Here is a 19649-nt window from a genome sequence, read left to right on the forward strand (position 1 = left end):
GCCTCCCACAGGCGTGGCCAGGAATATTCTTAAGTGAAACTAGCTTGCTTTTTTTGGACTGTAATTAGGTAGCTGTGAAGAATGCAATGACTAATAGCTCAATCTGGTGCCACTGCCTTGACTCCTGCCAAGGTACCAGCAGTTTACCAGCCATTGCTTTCTACCATCAGTACAAATGTCAGCACAGTGAAAAGGGCAAATAAACTCTTAGAATTATTATGAAAATAGTTTTGGCCTTGTAGAATCCCTATAAAGATTACACAGACCACTGGGAGATGCTAGTCTGCTATAGTATCTGCCTGTCAGCTAAATCTTGAGGTCTTTGGGGCCAGAGATACTGCCTTACTCATCTTTAATCGTTTTAGGATTGACCACATAATACCTTGCCCAAAGTAGCTGCTCAACAACTGGTTTAGTTGAATTTCTGTTGAGTGTAAATAAATAAATGGACTTTCTTCCATTTTTTTAATTAAAATTTCTCCTTTTAAAAAATTGTGCTAAAATACAGATAACATAAAGTTTATACCAGGCCGGGCATGGTGGCTCACGCCTGTAATCCCAGCACTTTGGGAGGCCAAGGCGGGCGGATCACCCGAGGTCAGGAGTTTGAGATCAGCCTGGCCAACATGGTGAAACTCCGTCTCTATTAAAAATACAAAAAAGTTAGCCGCACGTGGTGGTGTGTGCCTGTAATCCTAGCTACTGGGGAGGCTGAGGTGGGAGAATCGCTTGAACCCGGGAGGCGGAGGTTGCAGTGAGCTATCACGCCATTGCACTCCAGCCTGGGAGAAGAAGCGAGACTCTGTCTCATAAATAAATAAATAAATAAAATCTATACCATTTTAGCCATTTTTAGGTGTATAATTTAGTGGCATTAAGTGTATTCATAATGTTGTACAACCATCACCACTATCAGTTTTCAAAATTTCATCAGCCCAAATAGAAACTCTGTGTCCATTAAATAATATCTCATATTATTTCAATAATATCCCCCTTTCCCATCTCTGGTAACCTCCCCATTCTACTTTGTACTGCTATGAATTTGACTATTCCAGTACTCCATTTAAGTAGAAAAGTGTTCTTTTGTGTCTGACTTATTTTACTTAGCATGTCTTTAGAATTCATTCATGTTGTACCATGAGTCAGAATTTCTGCTGAATAATATCCCATCATATAGATGTATGCATGCCACATTTTGTTTATCCAGTTTTCTGTTGGTGGACATTTGGGTTGTTTCCAGTTTTTGGCTATTGTGACTAGTACTGCTGTGAACATTGGTGTACAAGCATTTGTTTGCATCCCAGTTTTTCAATTCTTTTGGGTATGAACCTATAAGTGGAATTGCTGGATCGTATGGTAATTCTATGTTTAACATTTTAAGGACTTGCCAAACTGATTACACAGCAGCTGTACCATTTTACATTCCTACCAGCAATGTATGAAGGCTCCAATTTCCCCATATTCTAATACTTGTTAACTTTTCCGTTAAAAAAAATATCCTGATGAATGTGGACTATCTTACATTTTAAAATTATACCTTTTCTATGTTACTGAGCCCTTCTTGAATTATTTGGTGTTAAGCTTGACCTCTCTGTCTTTCTAAGGATGTGTACGCCTCCCAAATTTACAAAGGAAAATTTTTTAAATGGCTTATTTTTGTCTTGAGGTAGGGAGATTTGGTAAATACAGTATGGGATGAAAGAGTATATAAAATATTCTTTTTTTTTTTGGTTTTTTTTTTTGTGACAGGGTCTTGCTCTGTTGTCCAGGCTGGAGTGTAATGACGTGATCAAAGGTCCCTGCAGCCTTGACTTCCTTGGCTCAAGGGATCCTCCTGCCTCTGAAGGAGGCAGATCCTCAGCCTCTGAAGTAGCTGAGACTACAGGCATGTGCCTCCCAACTAGCTGAGACTACAGGCATGCGCCCAGCTAATTTTTTTTTTTTATTTTTTTTTAATAGAGACAGGGTCTTGCCATGTTGCCCAGGCTGGTTCCTTACCCTGGGTTCAAGAAGTCTTCCCAGCTTAGCCTCCCAAAATGCTATTACAGGCATAAGCCACCGCATCCAGGCCTGAATATATTGTTTATTAAATAGTCATTATTTTTCTTTTTTCTTTATTCATGATCATAAGTTTTAGGTTATGCCTAATTTATATTCACATATATATGTTTACTGCCCTTTTATTATGCTTGCCTTCTAAGAAATAAGTTTTTTTGTTTTGTTTTGTTTTATTTTTGAGATGGAGTTTTGCTCTTGTTGGAGTGCAATGGCACGATCTCAGCTCACTGCAGCCTCCACCTCCCGGGTTCAAATGATTCTCCTGCCTCAGCCTCCCGAGTAACTGGGATTACATACATGCGCCACCACACTCGGCTAATTTTGTATTTTTAGTAGAGAAGAAGTGAGACTCTGTCTCTGGGGTTTCTCCGTGTTGGTCAGGCTGGTCTTGAACTCCCGACCTCAAGTGATCCGCGTGCCTCAGCCTCCCAAAGTGTTGGGGTTACAGGTGTGAGCCACCGCACCTGGCAAAAATAAGTTTTAAAGTTTGTATAGGCTTTTTTAGGTTTACTTATTGGAAATAATGTTTTCATTGTCCCTTCTTTTGACAGTTTAAAGAAGATGAATGAAGTGCAGCTTTTAGCTCTGTATCATAGTCTTATCAATAGAGTCAATAGAAAGATGACATTCTGTGAAGGGTGATCTCTGGTATGATTACAGGGAATTGGCCACAGTATTTGTAAAGGAAGATGAAATACAAAAGTTTCATTTGTTAACTTGGACTGAAGATTTAGAGCATTCATTTTAAAAGAGTATGACCAAGGAAATCGTGAAGAAGTTAATCTTAACATAAATTGTTGGTTCTAGATTTGGCATTACTTTAAAATGGAAAGAAACCAAAGTGGGGAGAGAGAATTGAATTTGGAGAAACCTCTTAAACTATAGAATTTTAAATGTGTATCTTGTTTTATGTTGGTTGTTCGCATTTTTTCATTATCAAGGATCTTTACCTTCTCATAAATTATACGTTCTGAAAGAGTTGTGTGCCATATTACTTATCAAGTTCAAATTTATTTTTTCTATTTTCATTATCAGTCATTACTTTTGATCCGTATTAGGTAGTCTCTCCAGAATTGATATCACTTAGAGAAAAGAGAAGCAATTTAAATTCTAATTAGTTTCTACATTATGCAGGTAAAACTAGATTTCTTTGAATCTTTATATTATGAAATATTCAAAAAGGTGTAAAATGATTTAATAAACACCCATCCATAACTCAGCTTAAAAAATAAAACATTACCAGGCCGGGCGTAGTGGCTTACGCCTATAATCCCAGCACTTTGGGAGGCCGAGGCAGGCAGATCATGAGGTCAAGAACCTGATGAAACCCAGTTTCTACTAAAAATACAAAAAATTAGCTGGGTGTGGTGGCATGTGCCTGTAGTCCCAGCTACAGTGAGCTGAGATCATGACACTGCACTCCAGCCTGGCAACAGAGCGAGATTCTGTCTCAAAAATAAATAAATAAATAAAATAATAAAACATTACCAATATAGTTAAAGCCCCTTCTCTCTGTGTTATATTACATCTTTTTCACTCCCCATGAGGGGCAACTGCTTCTATATTCAGTGTTTATCATCCTCACTATTTTCTTTATAATTTTATTAAGTATATCTTTTTTTTTTTTTTTTTTTTTTTTTTTGAGACAGAGTCTCGCTCTGTCGCCCAGCTGGAGTGCAGTGGCGCAATCTTGGCTCACTGCAAGCTCTGCCTCCTGGGTTCACGCCATTCTTCTGCCTCAGCCTCCTGAGTGGCTGGGACTACAGGTGCCTGCCACCACGCCCAGCTAATTTTTTGTATTTTTAGTAGAGATGGGGTTTCACCGTGTTAGCCAGGATGGTCTCGATCTCTTGACCTCGTGATCCACCCTCCTCGGCCTCCCAAAGTGCTAGGATTACAGGCGTGAACCACCGCGCCCAGCCTTTATTATGTATATCTTTAACCAGTATTTATATCTTTAACCAATATACAGTACATTTTGTATTTTGTTTGTTTGTTTGTTTTTTAAGACGGAGTCTTGCTTAGTCTCCTGGGCTGGAGTGCAATGGTGTGATCTCGGCTCACTGCAACCTCCGCCTCCTGGATTCAAGCAATTCTCCTACCTCAGCCTCCCCAGTAGCTGGAATTACAGGCGCGCACCACCATGCCTAGCTAATTTTTTGTATTTTTAGTAGAGACGGGGTTTCACCATGTTGGCCAGGCTGGTCTCGAACTCCTGACCTTGTGATCCACCCGCCTTGGCCTCCCAAAGTGCTAGGATTACAGGTGTGAGCCACCGTGCCCAGCCTGCATGGTTTTTATAACTTATATATGACATCTTACTATATGTATGCTATTGTCATCCCTTATGTGTGGTTTCATTTTCTGCAGTTTGTTACTTTTGTTCAATGTTGAAATATTAAATATAAAATTCTAGAAATAAACAATTCGTAAGTTTAACTTGTGTGCTGTTGGGAGTAGCATGATGAAATCTTGTGCCGTCCCACTGTGTCAGCCCTGGATGTTAATCATTTCTTTGCCCAGCATATCTACGCTGTATATGCTACCTACCTGTTAGTCACTTAGTAGCTTGTTAGTCACTTAGTAGCCATCTTGGGTGTTGGTTATCAGATCAACTCTTATGGTATTGCAGTGTTTATGTTCAAGTGACTCTTATTTTACTTGATAATGGACCCAAAGAGCAAGAGTAGTAATGCTGGCATATTGTTATACTTGTTTTATTTTATTAATGTTGTTAACTTCTTACTGTGCCTAATTTATAAATTACATTTTATCATAGATATGTATGTATAGGAGCCAAGCATGGTGGCTCACGCCTGTAATCCCAGCACTTTGGGAGGCAGAGGTGGGCGGATTATGAGGTCAGGAGATCAAGACCATCCTGGCCAACATGGTGAAACCCTGTCTCTACTAAAATACAAAAAACTAGCCGGGCATGGTGATGTGCACCTGTAGTCACAGCTACTCGGGCGGCTGAGGCAGGGGAATTGCTTGAACCCGGGAGGTGGAGATTGCAGTGAGCCGAGATCGCGCCACTGCACTCCAGCCTAGCAATAGAGTGAGACTCTTATCTCAAAAAAAAAAAATGTATGTAAGTATAGGAAAAAACATAGTGTATATAGGATTTGGTACTATCCAAAGTTTCAGGCATCCTTTGGGGGTTTTGGAACATATGCCCCTGCGATAAGGGGGTACTACTCTATTCTTCTGGGTCTTACTTTTTTGGTTCAGTATTGTATGTGATTTCTTCATGTTGACACACGTAGCTCTAGTTCGTTCATTTTCACTTATGGATAGTATAAATATACCAATATCGTGCTCATCCATTGTATCCTTGAAGGATATTTAGTTTTACAACTATTTATAATTGAAAACAATGATGTTTGGAATATTTCTGTACATGTCTTTGGTTGTTGTTCAGATATCTGAGGGGCTCTCTCAGAGCGCAGGTTTGGCAAAGTAAAGCCTACAGGCCACATTGGGCTACCACCAATTCTTGTAGATAAAATTTTTTTTATTGGAGCACTGCCAAGATCATGTGTTTATACAGTGTCTGTAACTGCTTTCACACTTCAACAGCAGAGTTGAATAGTTGTGACAGATACCATATGTTTTGCAAAGCCAAAAGTATTTTCTGGTCTTTCATAGAAAAGGTTTGCTGACCCTGCTCTAGTGTACTAGGGGAACAATTGCTGGGTCATGAGGTATGATATCTTGGACCTCACTAGATATTGCCAAATTGCTTTCCAAAGTGTTTATACCTGTTTATTCCCCTGAAGAAGTGTAGGAGAGTATCATTCTTTCACCTTCTTGACAATACTTGAAGTGATCTGCATTTTATGTTGGTGAAATTGTATTTTATTGTAGTTTTAATTCTCATTTCCCTGATTACTGATAAGATTGAGTACCTTATTATTTTTGAGACGGAGTCTCGCTCTGTTGCCCTGTTGCCCAGGCTGGAGTGCAGTGCCTCGATCTCAGCTCATCGCAACCTCCGCCTCCCAGGTTCATGCGATCCTCCTGCCTCAGCCTCCCAAAGTAGCTGGGATTACAAGCATGCACCACCACCCCAGCTAATTTTTATATTTTTAGTAGAGTTAGGGTTTCACCATGTTGGCTAGGCTAGTCTCAAACTCCTGACCTCAAGTGATCTGCACGCCTTGGCCTCCTAAATTGCTAACATTATAGGTGTAAGCCACCATGCCTGGCCATGTTTTCTTTTTATGAAATACCTTTTAATTTTTTTGCCCATGTTAACACTGAATTGTTTTCTTGCTGATTTGTAGAAATTCTTTATGTATTTTGTGGGGTTTTTTTGTTTTGTTGCGTTTTTTTTTGAGACAGGGTCTTGCTCCGTCACCCAGGCTGGAGTGTAGTGGTGCGATCTTGGCTCTGCCTCCCAGTTTCAGGCGATCCTCCTGCCTCAGCCACTTGAGTAGCTGGGATTACAGGCATGTGCTACAATGCCTGACTAATTTTTGTGTTTTTTGTAGAAATGGGGTTTCACCATGTTTGCCAAGCTGGTTTCGAACTCCTGGTCTCAAGTGATCCACCTGCCTTGGCCTCCCAAAGTGCTGGGATTGTAGGTGTGAGCTGCTGCGCCTGGCCCAAAATTCTTTATGTATTTTGGATACTAATTCTTTGTTACAGAGTTAGCAGGTATCTTCCAGTTTTTAGTTTGTCTCTTCACTTCGTGATGTTTATTAATGAACAGAAGATCTTAAACTTACGTAATTTTATTAATCATTTTCTTGATATCTCATGTTTTTAAAGATGCTATTGTGTTCTCTTCTAAGAGGTATACAGCTCTGCTTTCACAATTAAGTCCTCCTATCATTTTTGTTTTTGTCCTTTACATATGTGCTGTCCAATTGACTGCAGTACACATGTAGTCAGTGGCTACATGTGGGTATTTTTTTTTAGAAAACAGATTTATAGAGGTATAATTGACATACAATAAATGCTACACATTTAAAGTATACTCTTTGATAATTTTTGACATATGCGCATGTCAAGCCATCATCACAGTCAAAGCAATAAACATCTATCACACCCAAAAGTTTCCTTGTGACCATTTGCAATTATCCCACATTTTCCAATTTCCATTTCTAGGGAACCACTGAGCCGCTTTCTGTCCTGTAGATTATTTTTTCTATAATTTTATATACAGTCATATGTTGCTTAACAACAGGGATATGTTCTGAGAAATGTGTCTTAGGTGATTTTGTGTTGGTGTGCGAATATCAGAGTGTACTGACACACATAGATGGTATAGCCTACTGCACACCTAGATTGTATAGCCTATTGCTCCTAGGCTACAAACCTGCATGCAGGTGGTATGGTATCATTGTTAACTTCCTGATTTTGATGGAATCGTAGTTATGTAGGGGAGAATCTCCTTGTGTGTAGGAATTAAATACTATAAATATTTAAAATAGATGGGATTTGGTGGTTTACACACTATTGCTTCAAGAAAAAGAAAATAGAATTATTCTTGCAAAAAAGGAAAGGTAAAGCTGAAGATATAAAAAGATCAGAAACTCGGATACTTTTAGGAATCTAGGTAGCAGTTCGTCAGGGTCTTGCTGCTGGATGTGTACCAGGTAACAGTCTGTTTTTTTTCAATGAAGAGAATAAATAAGAAACAGCAGCATTTGGAGTCACCATTTGGTTATGATAATTCACTGTCATTTTCCAAGAGCTATCAGACTTTTGCAGTGGTCAAACTTTGTAATAGGAATAGATAGGATTTACCACCCCTTCTTCTTTCATGTTTTACCGGTGGCAGGAATCTTTGTTATTCTTTGAAGGATGCGACAATGCTTTTAAATTATTAGTTTGGAGTAGAGTCTCATTGTTGAGGTGCTCCAAAGTCTTGTACTTGGCCTTTTCTACCATAATAGGCTTCCTAACCTATCAGTTAAGAGCTTTGAGGAGAAGCTATTAGTTTTTGCCCAGCTAGTTGATATTCCATTCAGTCTGTGGATATGGGGAAGGTGTGTGCTATGTAATACTAAATAGTATTACTGCTTAAATAAGCCCTTTAAGTAAGGGCTAAAGTGAAAGCAGTGTAGCCTTTTTTTTTTTCATTTGGACTATTTCTTCAGAAAAAAAATTCTCAAAACTGAGTTATTTGCTTAAACAATGTATACCTCTTGATGGTTGCCAATAAGTATTTTCAAATTGCTTCCCTGAAGGCTTTACATCTCCATACTACTTTGGAATTGGAATTCTGTAAGAACTCTTAAGTGATTGAGAGTATGTGCCCTAGAGTTCTACTGCCTAGGTTCGAATTCTAGCTTCTCCACTTACTGAGAGGTGACAGCGTGCTGGCAGCCCTGGCAGCCCTCGCTGGCTCTCAGCACCTCCTCAGCCTCGGCGCCCACTCTGGCTGCGCTTGAGGAGCCCTTCAGCCCGCCACTGCACTGTGGGAGCCCCTCCCGGGGCTGGCTGAAGCCGGAGCCGGCTCCCTCAGCTTGTGGGGAGGTGTGGAGGGAGAGGCGCGGGTGGGAACTGGGGCTGCATGCCGCACTTGTGGGCCAGCGCGAGTTCCGGGTGGGCGTGGGCTCAGTGGGCCCTGCACTCAGAGCGGCCGGCTGGCTCTGCCGGCCCCAGGCAGTGAGGGGCTTAGCACCCAGGCCAGTAGCTGCGGAGGGTGCGCCAGGTCCCCCAGCGGTGCTGGCTCACTGGCACTGCGCTCGATTTCTCACCAGGCCTTAGCTACCTGCCCATGGGGCAGAGCTTGGGACATGCAGCTCGCCATACCTGAGGCCCCCCTCCCCGCCTGGCGCAGCCCAAGCCTTCCCAATGAGCGCCACCCCCTGCTCCATGGCACCTGGTCCCATCCCCTGCCCAAGGGCTGGAGTGCAGGCGTAAGGCCCGGGACTGGCAGGCAGCTCCACCTGTGGCCCCGGTGGGGCATCCACTGCGAAGCCAGCTGGGCTCCTGAATCTAGTGGGTACTTGGAGAAACTTTATGTCTAGCTAAGAGCTTGTAAATACACCAATCAGCACTCTGTATCTAGCTCAAGGTTTGTAAACACACCAGTCGGCACCCTGTGTCTAGCTCAGGGTTTGTGGTTGCACCAATCAGCACTCTGTATCTAGCTAATCTGGTGGGGACTTGGAGAATCTTTATGTCTAGCTAAGGGATTGTACATACACCAATCAGCACTCTGTGTTTAGCTCAAGGTTTGTAAATGCACCAATCAGCACCCTGTGTCTAGCTCAAGGTTTGTAAATGCACCAATCAGTGCTCTGTGTCTAGCTGATCTAGTGGGGACTTGGAGAACTTTTGTGTCTAGCTCAGGGATTGTAAATGCACCAATCAGCACCCTGTCAAAACGGACCAGTCAGTTCTCTGTAAAACAGACCAATCAGCTCTCTGTAAAATGGACCAATCAGCAGGATGTGGGTGGGGCCAGATAAGGGAATAAAAGCAGGCTGCCCGAGCTAGCACTGGCAACCCGCTGGGGTGGCTTCCATAACTGTGGAAGCTTTGTTCTTTTGCTCTTTGCAGTAGATCTTGTTGCTGCTCAGTGTTTGGGTCCACACTGCTTTTATGAGCTGTAACACTCACTGCGAAGGTCTGCAGCTTCACTCCTGAAGCAGGGAGACCACGAACCAACCAGAAGGAACGAAAAATCCAGATGCGCCGCATTAAAAGCTGTAACACTGACCGGGAAGGTCTGCAGCTTCACTCCCGAAACCAGCGAGACCACGAACCCACCAGAAGGAAGAAACTCCGAACACATCTGAACATCAGAAGGAACAAACTCTGGACACACTGCGTTTAAGAACTGTAACACTCATCGCGAGGGTCTGCGGCTTCATTCTTGAAGTCAGTGAGACCAAGAACCCACCAATTCCAGACACATTACTACCTTTGTGACCTTGAGTAAAACTATTTGCACCAGGGTATCCTTACCTATAAAATAGAGATGTTATAACAATTTATTGGTTTTTGCCTTTATGACATGCGTATTTTCTTGCTTAAGAAAATTTTCCTTAGGCTGGGTATGGTGGCTCACACCTCTAATCCCAACACTTTGGGAGGCTGAGGTGGGCAGATTGCTTGAGCCCAGGAATTCAAGACCAGCCTGAGCAACATAGTGGAACCCCCTCTCTACAAAAAATACAAAAATTAGCTGGGTGTGGTGGCGTGCACCTGTAGCCAGCCCAGGCAAACCCAGCTGCTTGGGAGGCCCAGGTGGGAGGATCGCTTGAGCCCAGGAGGCAGAGGTTGTGGTGAGCCAAGATCATGCCACTGCATTGCAGCCTGGGTGACAGAGTGAGACTCTATCTCAGGAAAAAATGAAAAGAATACTTAAATGAGAGTTAATATATTAGATGGTGCTGTCTTTTAATGCACTTCTAGTTTTATGTCATTAAAAAAATTAAAATATAAAGTAGAAGATAAATACTATAGTTAAGGAAGACAACGTAAAAATATCAGTTCCTTAATATATAAATTTAGTGCAGTTTCAATCAGAATCTCAAGAAGGTTTTTTAATTTTGCAAGTTGCCACTAAAGTTCCTTTGGAAAAGTATGTGGGAGAATTTTCTTTTTACTTTTTTTTTTGGTAGAGATAGGGTCTTACTATGTTGCACAGACTGGTCTTGAACTCTTGGGCTCAAACTATCCCCTCTTGCCTTGGCTTCCCAAAGTGCTGGGATTACAGATGTAAGCCACTGCCCCTGCACCTCCCTCCCCCTTTTTTAAGCGACAGGATCTCTCTGTGTTGTCCAGGCTGTAGTATAGTAGCTATTCACAGGTTCAATCACAGTGCACTATAGCTTCTAACTCGTGGGCTCAAGCATCCTCCTGCCTCAGCCTCCCAAGTAGGTGGGACTGCAGGCATGAGTGACTGAACTCAGCTTTGTAAGATTAATTTTTTTTTTTTTTTTTTTTTTTGGTGGCAGAGTCTTGCTCTGTCACCCAGGCTGGAGTGCAATGGCATGATCTCGGCTCACTGCAGCTTCTGCCTCCCAGGCTCAAGTGATTCTCGAGCCTCAGCCTCCTGTAACTGGGGTTATGGGTGTGGTGGCACACAACTGTAATCCCAGCTACTCTGGAAGCTGAGGCATGAGAATTGCTTTAACCTGGGTGGCAGAGGTTGCAGTGAGCTGAGATTGAGCCACTGTACTCTAGCCTGGGCGACAGAGCAAGGCTCTGTCTCAAAAAAAAAAAAAAAAAACTAAACTAAAAAGAAAAGAGAAAGAAGGCCAGGTGCAGTGGCTCATGCCTGTAATCCCAGCACTTTGGGAGGCCGAGGCAGCAGATTACTGAAGGTCAAGAGTTTGAGACCAGCCTGGCGAACATGGTGAAACCCCGTCTCTACTAAAAATACAAAAATATTAGCCCGATGTGGTGGCACATACCTATAATACCAGCTACTCGGGAGGCTGAGACAGGAGAATCACTTGAACCCAGGAGGCAGAGGTTGCAGTGAGCCAAGATCACGCCACTGCACTCCAGCATGGGTGACAGAGTGAGACTGTCTCAAAAAAAAAAAAAAAAGAAAATTGAGGGATACTTAAACTACCAATTATTTAAAAGTACTATAAATAGATTAGTAGGATGAGTTCAGAAATAGATCTAAGGCAAAATGTAGCATATAATAAAGGTGACATTTCAAATGAATAGGGAAAGTATGAATTAGTCATTTTTAGGTTATTGCAAAATATCTCTTTGTTCATGTTAGGCTTTTGACCAAAAGTGTGATTTAAATAATATTGCATCTAAGGATATTTATTTTTAGCTCGTTTTTTCACTTGTCATTTTGTTTTAGGTGTTTTTTGTGAATGGCTGAATTGTATGTATACTGTAGGTAAATTTTGTTTTGTTTTCTTTCTTTTACTCTTTTTTCTTTAGGAGACTGAGTCTTGCTCTGTCGCCCAGGCTGGAGTGCAGTGGCACGATTATAGCTCACTGCAGCCTTGAACTTCTGAGCTCAAGTGATCCTCCTGCCTCCTCCTCTGAAGAAGTTAGAACTAACAGATGCATGCCACCACACCTGGTTAATTAAAAAAAAATTTTTTTTTTTTTTGGTAGAGACAGAATGTGGCTGTGTTCCCCAAGCTGGTCTCGAGCTCCTGGCCTCAAGTGGTCCTCTTGCCTTGGCCTCCCAAAGCACTGTGAATGTAGGCATGAGCCACTGTACCCTGCCAAATTTTGTTTTTTGAATGTGCTGTAGAACTCCTGAGAGTTCACCTCATTTATTCATTCACATTTATTGTAATAGAAGTTTTTTTTGTTTGTTTTTAAATTTACTTCAGTTTGTTTAAAAAGAAAGGGGATAGCCACGCACAGTAGCACATGCTTATAGTCCCAGCTGCTTGGGAGGCTGAGGCAGGAGGATTGCTTGAGCCCAGGAGGTCAAAGCTGTGGTATGTGATGATCACACCTGTCAATAGCCTGCACTCCAGCCTGGGCAACATATTGAGACCCTGTTGTTAAAAAAAAAAAAAAATAGAAGAAAGGGTTTTATCAAAAGCTAGTAAACACCCCAAATAATTGAAAGGGCTGAAGAAACATACAATATACTCTAGGCTGAGCTTCTAGGAAATAACTTCTGCAACCAGATTGCAAACTGGATGGGCTATGAAGCTGTCCTTGCTGTGATTTCTGCCGGCAAAATTGATGCCTTCTCTCTCTGCTTCTTTTTTTTTATTTTAAATATTGCAAAATATAGCATATGTATAGAAAAGGTCATAAAACATAAATGTACACTTTAATGAATAATTATAAACTGAACACCATCCAGTTAGGAAAGAACATTGTCTGCACTGCAGATATCTGTATGTCCTTTCTGATCTCATATGTCTATCTCCCCCTAAAGAACTACCTTCCTGACTTTCGTCATGAGAGTTCTGTAATGGTTTACTTGTTTTTCTTAATAGTTTTACCACTTTTCTCTAAACATGATGGTTGTTTTTGAAGAAAATCATGCTGTATGTGTTCTTTTATCATGTGCTTCTTGTGAGATTCTTATGTGCTTTATGTAGTATTGTCCATTTTCATGTTGAACAACTTGGGCTGTTGCCCATTTGTAGCCCTTATTATTGTTTTAGGGACAGGATCTTGCTGTATTTCCCAGGCTATAAACTCCTGGGCTCAAGCGATCCCCCTGCCTCACAGCCTCCTGAGCAGCTGGTACTACAGGCACATACTACCATGGTTGACTCATGTATTTGTTGTATGTGTATGTTAATTTGTGGTATATACCTAGGAGGTAGTCAAAGAGTATACATATCTTTCCCTTTAATAAGTAATGCCTAAATGTTGCCTGAAATGTACCAGTTTACACTCTCACAGTAGTTGATGATAGTACATGTTGCTCCATTTTCTTGACCACAGTTCGGTTGCTATTGTCAAACTTTAATTTATGCAGTCTTGTAGTTATGCAGCACTATCTTATTGTGGTTTTAAATTAGTATTTCTCTGGTAATTAAGCTGAATACCTTTGCATATTTTGTGGCTGTTTGGATTTCCTGTTTCGTAAAAGGCTTGTTTAAGCTTTTTGTCCATTCTCCCATTTGGGTAGTCTGTCTCATTGATTTGATTTGTAGGAAAATTTTATATATTCTGGATGCTTTTCCTTTGGCGCGTATGTGTGTGTATTCTGTTCTGTGAGTTGTTTTTATTCTAATAATGGTATCTTCTGAAGAATAGATTTTTTTCGTTGCTTTTAAAAAAGATGTACAATGTGATAGATGATTTTATATATGTATACATTGTGAAATGATTACCACAGTCAAGTTAATTAACACATCGATCACCTCACATAGTTAACCTTTTTTTGGTGGTGAGAACACTCAAGATTTATTTTCAGCAAATTTCAAGTATACAAAACAGTATTATTAACTATACTCTCTGTGTTGTACATTAGATACTAAGAACTTACTCATAATGGAAATTTTGTGCTGTTTGACCAACATCTCCCCACTTCTCCCAACCCCTAATCCCTGGCAACCATCCTTCTACTCTTTTCTTCTTCACATCCTGGCCAGTACTTGTTTACTGTTATCTTTTTGATAATAGCCATCCTAATAGGTATGAGGTTATCTCTCTCTCTCTCTTTTTTTTTTTTTTTTTTTTTTTTAATTTTTTTGAGACGGGTCTTTTTGCTCTGTTGCTCGGGCTGGAGTGCAGTGGTGTGATCACTGTAGCCCCAGACTCCTGGGCTCAATGGAACCTCCTGTCTCAGCCTCCTGAGTAGCTAGGACTACAGATGTGTGCTACCATGCCCGGCTAATTTTTAAATTTTTAGTGGAGATGGGTCTCGCTGTGTTGTCTGTGCTGGTGATAAATTCCTGGCCTCAAGCGATCTTCCTGCCTCATTGTGTTTTTGATTTGAATTTCCGTCATGATGATTGATGTTGAGCTTCTGTTCATATACTTGTTGCCCATTTCTATGACTTCTTTGACAAATGTCTATTCAGGTCATTTGCCCAGTTTTTTTTTGTTTTTTTGTTTTTGTTTTGTTTTGAGACAGAGTCTCGCCCTGTCGCCCGGGCTGGAGTGCAATGTCATGATCTCGGCCCACTGCAACCTCCACCCCCTGGGTTCAAACGATTCTCCTGTCTCAGCCTCCCCAGTAGCTAGGATTACAGGCGCTTGTCACCATGCCTGGCTAATTTTTGTATTTCTCGTAGAGACGGGGTTTCACCATATTGGCCAGGCTGGTCTTGAACTCCTGACCTCGTGATCCACCCACTTCGGCCTCCCAGAGTGCTGGGAATACAGGCATGAGCCACCGTGACTGGCCTGCCCGGTTTTTAATTGTGTTTTTGTTTGTTTGTTTGTTTTGCTATTGAGTTGTATGAGTTCCTTATATATTTTGGATATTAATCTCTTACCATATAGTGTAAAGTTTGTAAATATTTTCTCCTGAAAGTTGCCTTTTCATTTTGTTGATGGTTTCCTTTCCTGTGCAGAAACCTTTTAGTTTGATGTAGCCCACCTGTTTATTTCTGCTTTCGTTGCTGTTTTGTTTGTTTTTGTTTTTTTTTGAGACAGTCTCGCTCTATTACACAGGCTGGAGTGCAGTGGTGTGATCTCAGCTCACTGCAACCTCTGCCTCCTGAGATTAGGATCCCTCCTGAGCTGGGATTACAGATGTGCACCACCATGCCTGGCTAATTTTTGTATTTTTAATAGAGACAGGCTTTCACCATGTTGGTCAGGCTGGTCTAGAACTCCTGACCTCATGGTCCACCCACCTTGGCCTCCCAAAGTGCTGGGATTACAGGCATGAGCCACCACACCCAGCCTGTTGCCATTTCTTTTGGTGGTCATATTAAAAAAGTAATTGCCAAGACCAATGTTGAGATTTTTCCTTATTTTTTTTTCTAGGAGTTTTGTGCTTTTTGTTTTTCTTTTCTTTTCTTTTTTTCTTTCTTTTTTTTTTTGAGGCAGAGTCTCGCTCTGTTGTCCAGGCTGTAGTGCAGTGGCACGATCTTGGCTCACTGCAACCTCCACCTCCAAGGTTCAAGCGATTTGCCTGCCTCAGCTGCCCGAGTAGCTGGAATTACAGGCGCACACCACCACATCCGGCTAATTTTTATATTTTCAGTAGAGATGGGGTTTCACCATGTTGGCCAGGTTGGTCTCGAACTCCTGACCTCAGGTAATCCGCCCGCCTCGGCCTCCCAAAGTGCTGGGATTACAGGTGTGTGCCGTTGCACCCTGCCTAAGTTTTATGCTTTCAATGTATTTCTTACATTTCAGTTTTTAATCACTTTCCAGTTAATTTTTGTGTATGGTATAAGACAAGGGTACAATTTCATTCTTTTGCATGTGGATATCCAGGTTTTCCAATGCCATTTATTGAAGACTATCCTTACCTCAGAGTTTTTTTTTTTTTTTTTTTTTGAGACAGGATCTCACTCTGTTGGCCAGGCTGGAGTGCAGTGGTGCCATCTCCACTCACTGCAGCCTCCACCTCCTGGGTTCAAGCGATTCTTCCACCTCAGCCTCCTGAGTAGCTGGGACTACAGGCACACGTGCCCAGCTATTTTTTGTATTTTTTGATAGAGATGGGGTTTCACCATTTTGGCCGGGCTGCTTCAGGGTGTATTTTTGGAGCCCTTGTCAAAAGAGTAGTTGACCATATATGCACGGGTTTATTTCTAGGCTCTCTTTTCTACTCCCTTGATATGTTTTTATGTCTGTACCATACTGTTTTGATTACTATAGCTTTGTACTACACTTCCAAATCAGGAAATGTGATGCCTTTTAAGCTTTGCTCTTCTCTCTCAAGATTGCTTTACCTATTTGGGGTCTTTTGTGGTTCTGTATAAATTTTAGGGTTTTTTTTCTATTTTTGTGGAAAATGTCATTGGAATTTTGATAGAGATTGCATTAAATCTGTAGATCTTTTTAGGTAGTATGGACATTTTAACAATATTCTTACAATCCATGGACATAGATTTTTAATGTTTATTTTTGTCTTCTCTAGTTTTTTTCATCAGTGTCTTACAGTTTAAGCATACAGATCTTTCACCTCCTTTGTTAAATTTATTCCTAAGTATTTTATTCTTTTTGATGCTATTGTAAATAGGATTGTTTTCTTAACTTTTTTTTGGATAGTTTGTGAATAGAAATGCAACTGATTTTAGTATGTTGATTTCGTATTCTACAATTTTATTATATTTGTTTATTCTAACAGTTCTCTGGTTGAGTTAGGGTTTTTTCTTTACTTTTTTTTTTTTTTTTTAAACAGAGAACAGAGTCTTGCACTGTTGCCTAGGCTGGAGTGCAGTGGCATGATCTCGGCTCACTGCAAGCTCCGCCTCCCGGGTTCACGCCATTCTCCTGCCTCAGCCTCCCGAGTAGCTGGGACTATGGGCACCCGCCACCATGCCCAGCTAATTTTTTGTATTTTTAGTAGAAACGGGGTTTCACCATAGTCAGGATGGTCTCTATCTCCTGACCTCGTGATCCGCCCGCTTTGGCCTCCTAAAGTGCTGAGATTACAGGCGTGAGCCACCGCGCCCAGCCTGTTAAGAGTTCTTATCTCAAAAAAAAAAAAAAAAAAAAAATTACTGGCCGGGTGCTGTGGCTCACGCCTGTAATCCCAGCACTTTGGGAGGCCAAGGCGGGCAGATCGCGAGGTCAGGAGATCAAGACCATCCTGGCTAACACAGTGAAACCCTGTCTCTACTAAAAAAATACAAAAAAATTAGCTGGGCGTGGTGGCAGGCGCCTGTAGTCCCAGCTACTTGGGAGGCTGAGGCAGGGGAATGGCATGAACCCGGGTGGCAGAGCTTGCAGTGAGCCGAGATTGTGCCACTGCTGTCCAGCCTGGGCGACAGAGCGAGACTCCATCTCAAAAAAAAGAATAAAAAAGGAACACTCATTTACTGTCTTTATTACTGGTTGTTCTTTTTGCTTATGTTGGATTACAAGACTGCATTTTTATTTTTTTTTCTTAACATAATTCTATTCCTTTAAACTTCCAGGAATTCTTCATCTTTGCTTACGACCTTTCTATGTGTTTCTATATGTTGTGGACTTTTTCTAATATTCACATTCTGTCCTTTCAGTGGGATTTTGGTGGGGAGAATATGTCATTGTTTGGACTCATTTTGCCATCATGAACTATAAGTTGCAGTTTGTTTAGTGTTACAGAATACTTCAGAATTGTTGAATGACAGTGAATTTAATTAAACAATATAGGGTTTGTAATTTAATATACGGGGATTCTGCCCCTAAATATTTGAGTTATCTCAAGCAGGTTTCTTAATTATTCAAAGTATTGATATCCTTATCTGTAAGATGGGGAATAAGTAAATAAAATAAAGGGAATAATCATATCTGTCTCATAAGTTCGTCACAAGCATTATTTGAGATAATACATGTAAAGCTCTTAGTATAGAACTTGGTATACAGTGAGTATACTCAGTAAATGTAATTTGTTAAGTAGTGACTATTCAAAATAGTTATTTCAAAAACAAATCAAGCCGAGTGTAGTGGCTCATGCCCATGATCCCAGCACTTTGGGAGACCAAAGCAGGTGGATCACCCAAGGTCAGGAGTTTGAGACCAGCCTGACCAACATGGCGAAACCCCATTTCTACTAAAAATACAAAAATTAGCTGGGGGGATGGTGGCGGGGGCCTGTAATACCAGCTACTCGAGAGGCTGAGTCAGGAGAATCACTTGAACCCAGGAGGCAGAGGTTGCACTCCAGCCTGGGTGACAGAGTAAGACTCAATCTAAAAAAACAACAAAACAGAAAAACAAGTAGCTTTTTCAGAAAGCCTTTTAGAAGCGATATTAGTAAACAGATGCTAAGTGGCTGGCTAAATGGTATCAAAACTCTTGAATCAAAACTGATTCAGATTAAAAGAACCTCTTAACACATTCTTTCCTCTCAATGTAGTTAGGACTAAGAGTCATGTAGCAGTAGTAAACCTATCCTGTAATATATTTCTCTTAGGATTGGTTTGATAGTTGTATCATATTTGTATTATTTATAACATTAATTTATTAATGTATTCATTAATTAACCTAAGTCCTTTAGTAGTTTTCAGAATATTTTTCTTAAATTTTTTCCTATGCTAATTCGAATGTTAACATGCTAATTCAGAGTTTGTTGCCATTTGTATCCTGACAGTGTATTAATGTTTATACTTGTAAGAGTAAAATATTTTATTTCTTATTACAGCGGAATGGCCAAAGACTATGACAGGTCTTCCCAGCACATCAGGGACAACTGCCAGTGTGGTCATCATACGGGGCATGAAGATGTATGTAGCTCACGTAGGTGACTCAGGGGTGGTTCTTGGAATTCAGGATGACCCGAAGGATGACTTTGTCAGAGCTGTGGAGGTGACACAGGACCATAAGCCAGAACTTCCCAAGGAAAGAGAACGAATCGAAGGACTTGGTGGGAGGTAATATTCTATTGTTTTCTCTTTCCTCTTTTGGTTCTATTTAGTCCTTTTATGCTTTACTAATGAAATTGACCTACTATTCTCCCTTTTATTGAAGTTACTTTCTTAGTATTACAGGTTTTTTAGGTGTCTGATGTAATACCCATGTATGTACATTCATATTTTTCTCATTACTATGAATTGATTGTTTTATTTCTGATAATGACTCTAATAGGAAATAATATTTCAGTGGGCCCCGTGGAAACAATACAAGGTTTTACTGAAAACCTTTCATATGACTTTCAGAATCTAGACGGAGCAGCTCTTGGAGTTCCAGAGTAGAACACTTTGAATCTGGCTGGGGGAAAAAGATTAAGTTAGAATTAACCTTCAGCTTTTTTCATTGATTTCAGATTTACTGCAAACCTTTCCAATTATTGTTTTCTTTGTTTGAACTTAGCGTTTCAATGTCTAAGTTTTGTAAACTAGGAACTGAAATTGATTTCAGTATTATATTTTTATGATTCAAACTTAAATGAAAGATTATAAAAATCAAGAGAGTGAATAACATGAAAAAATGTAAAAATTATCTCAATACTAATTTTTAAAAATTGAGGATATGAGGCAAGTTGAGTAGAATCCAATATTTTCTAAATAATCTTTCTAACTAAAGCCTTCCCATGATATCGTTACTTGCCTCATCTTTTTTGC

General features: G+C 40.7%; 1 protein-coding gene across 3 annotated transcripts in view; it reads left to right on the forward strand.

The window, feature by feature from the left end:
- Positions 1-19649, forward strand: part of PPM1D (protein phosphatase, Mg2+/Mn2+ dependent 1D) — a 64240-nt gene that overhangs the window by 4853 nt on the left and 39738 nt on the right. For all 3 annotated transcript variants that reach the window (XR_008515602.2, XM_002827684.5, XM_054536999.2), the window contains exon 2: positions 18731-18959. Coding sequence is in view for 2 of the 3 variants with exons in the window: in XM_002827684.5 (XP_002827730.2) it covers positions 18731-18959 (229 nt within the window). In the remaining variant the exon portion in view is untranslated. The remainder of the gene's footprint in view (positions 1-18730; positions 18960-19649) is intronic.

This window comes from Pongo abelii, chromosome 19, assembly GCF_028885655.2.
Source record: "Pongo abelii isolate AG06213 chromosome 19, NHGRI_mPonAbe1-v2.0_pri, whole genome shotgun sequence".
NCBI classification, from domain to species: Eukaryota; Metazoa; Chordata; class Mammalia; order Primates; family Hominidae; genus Pongo; species Pongo abelii.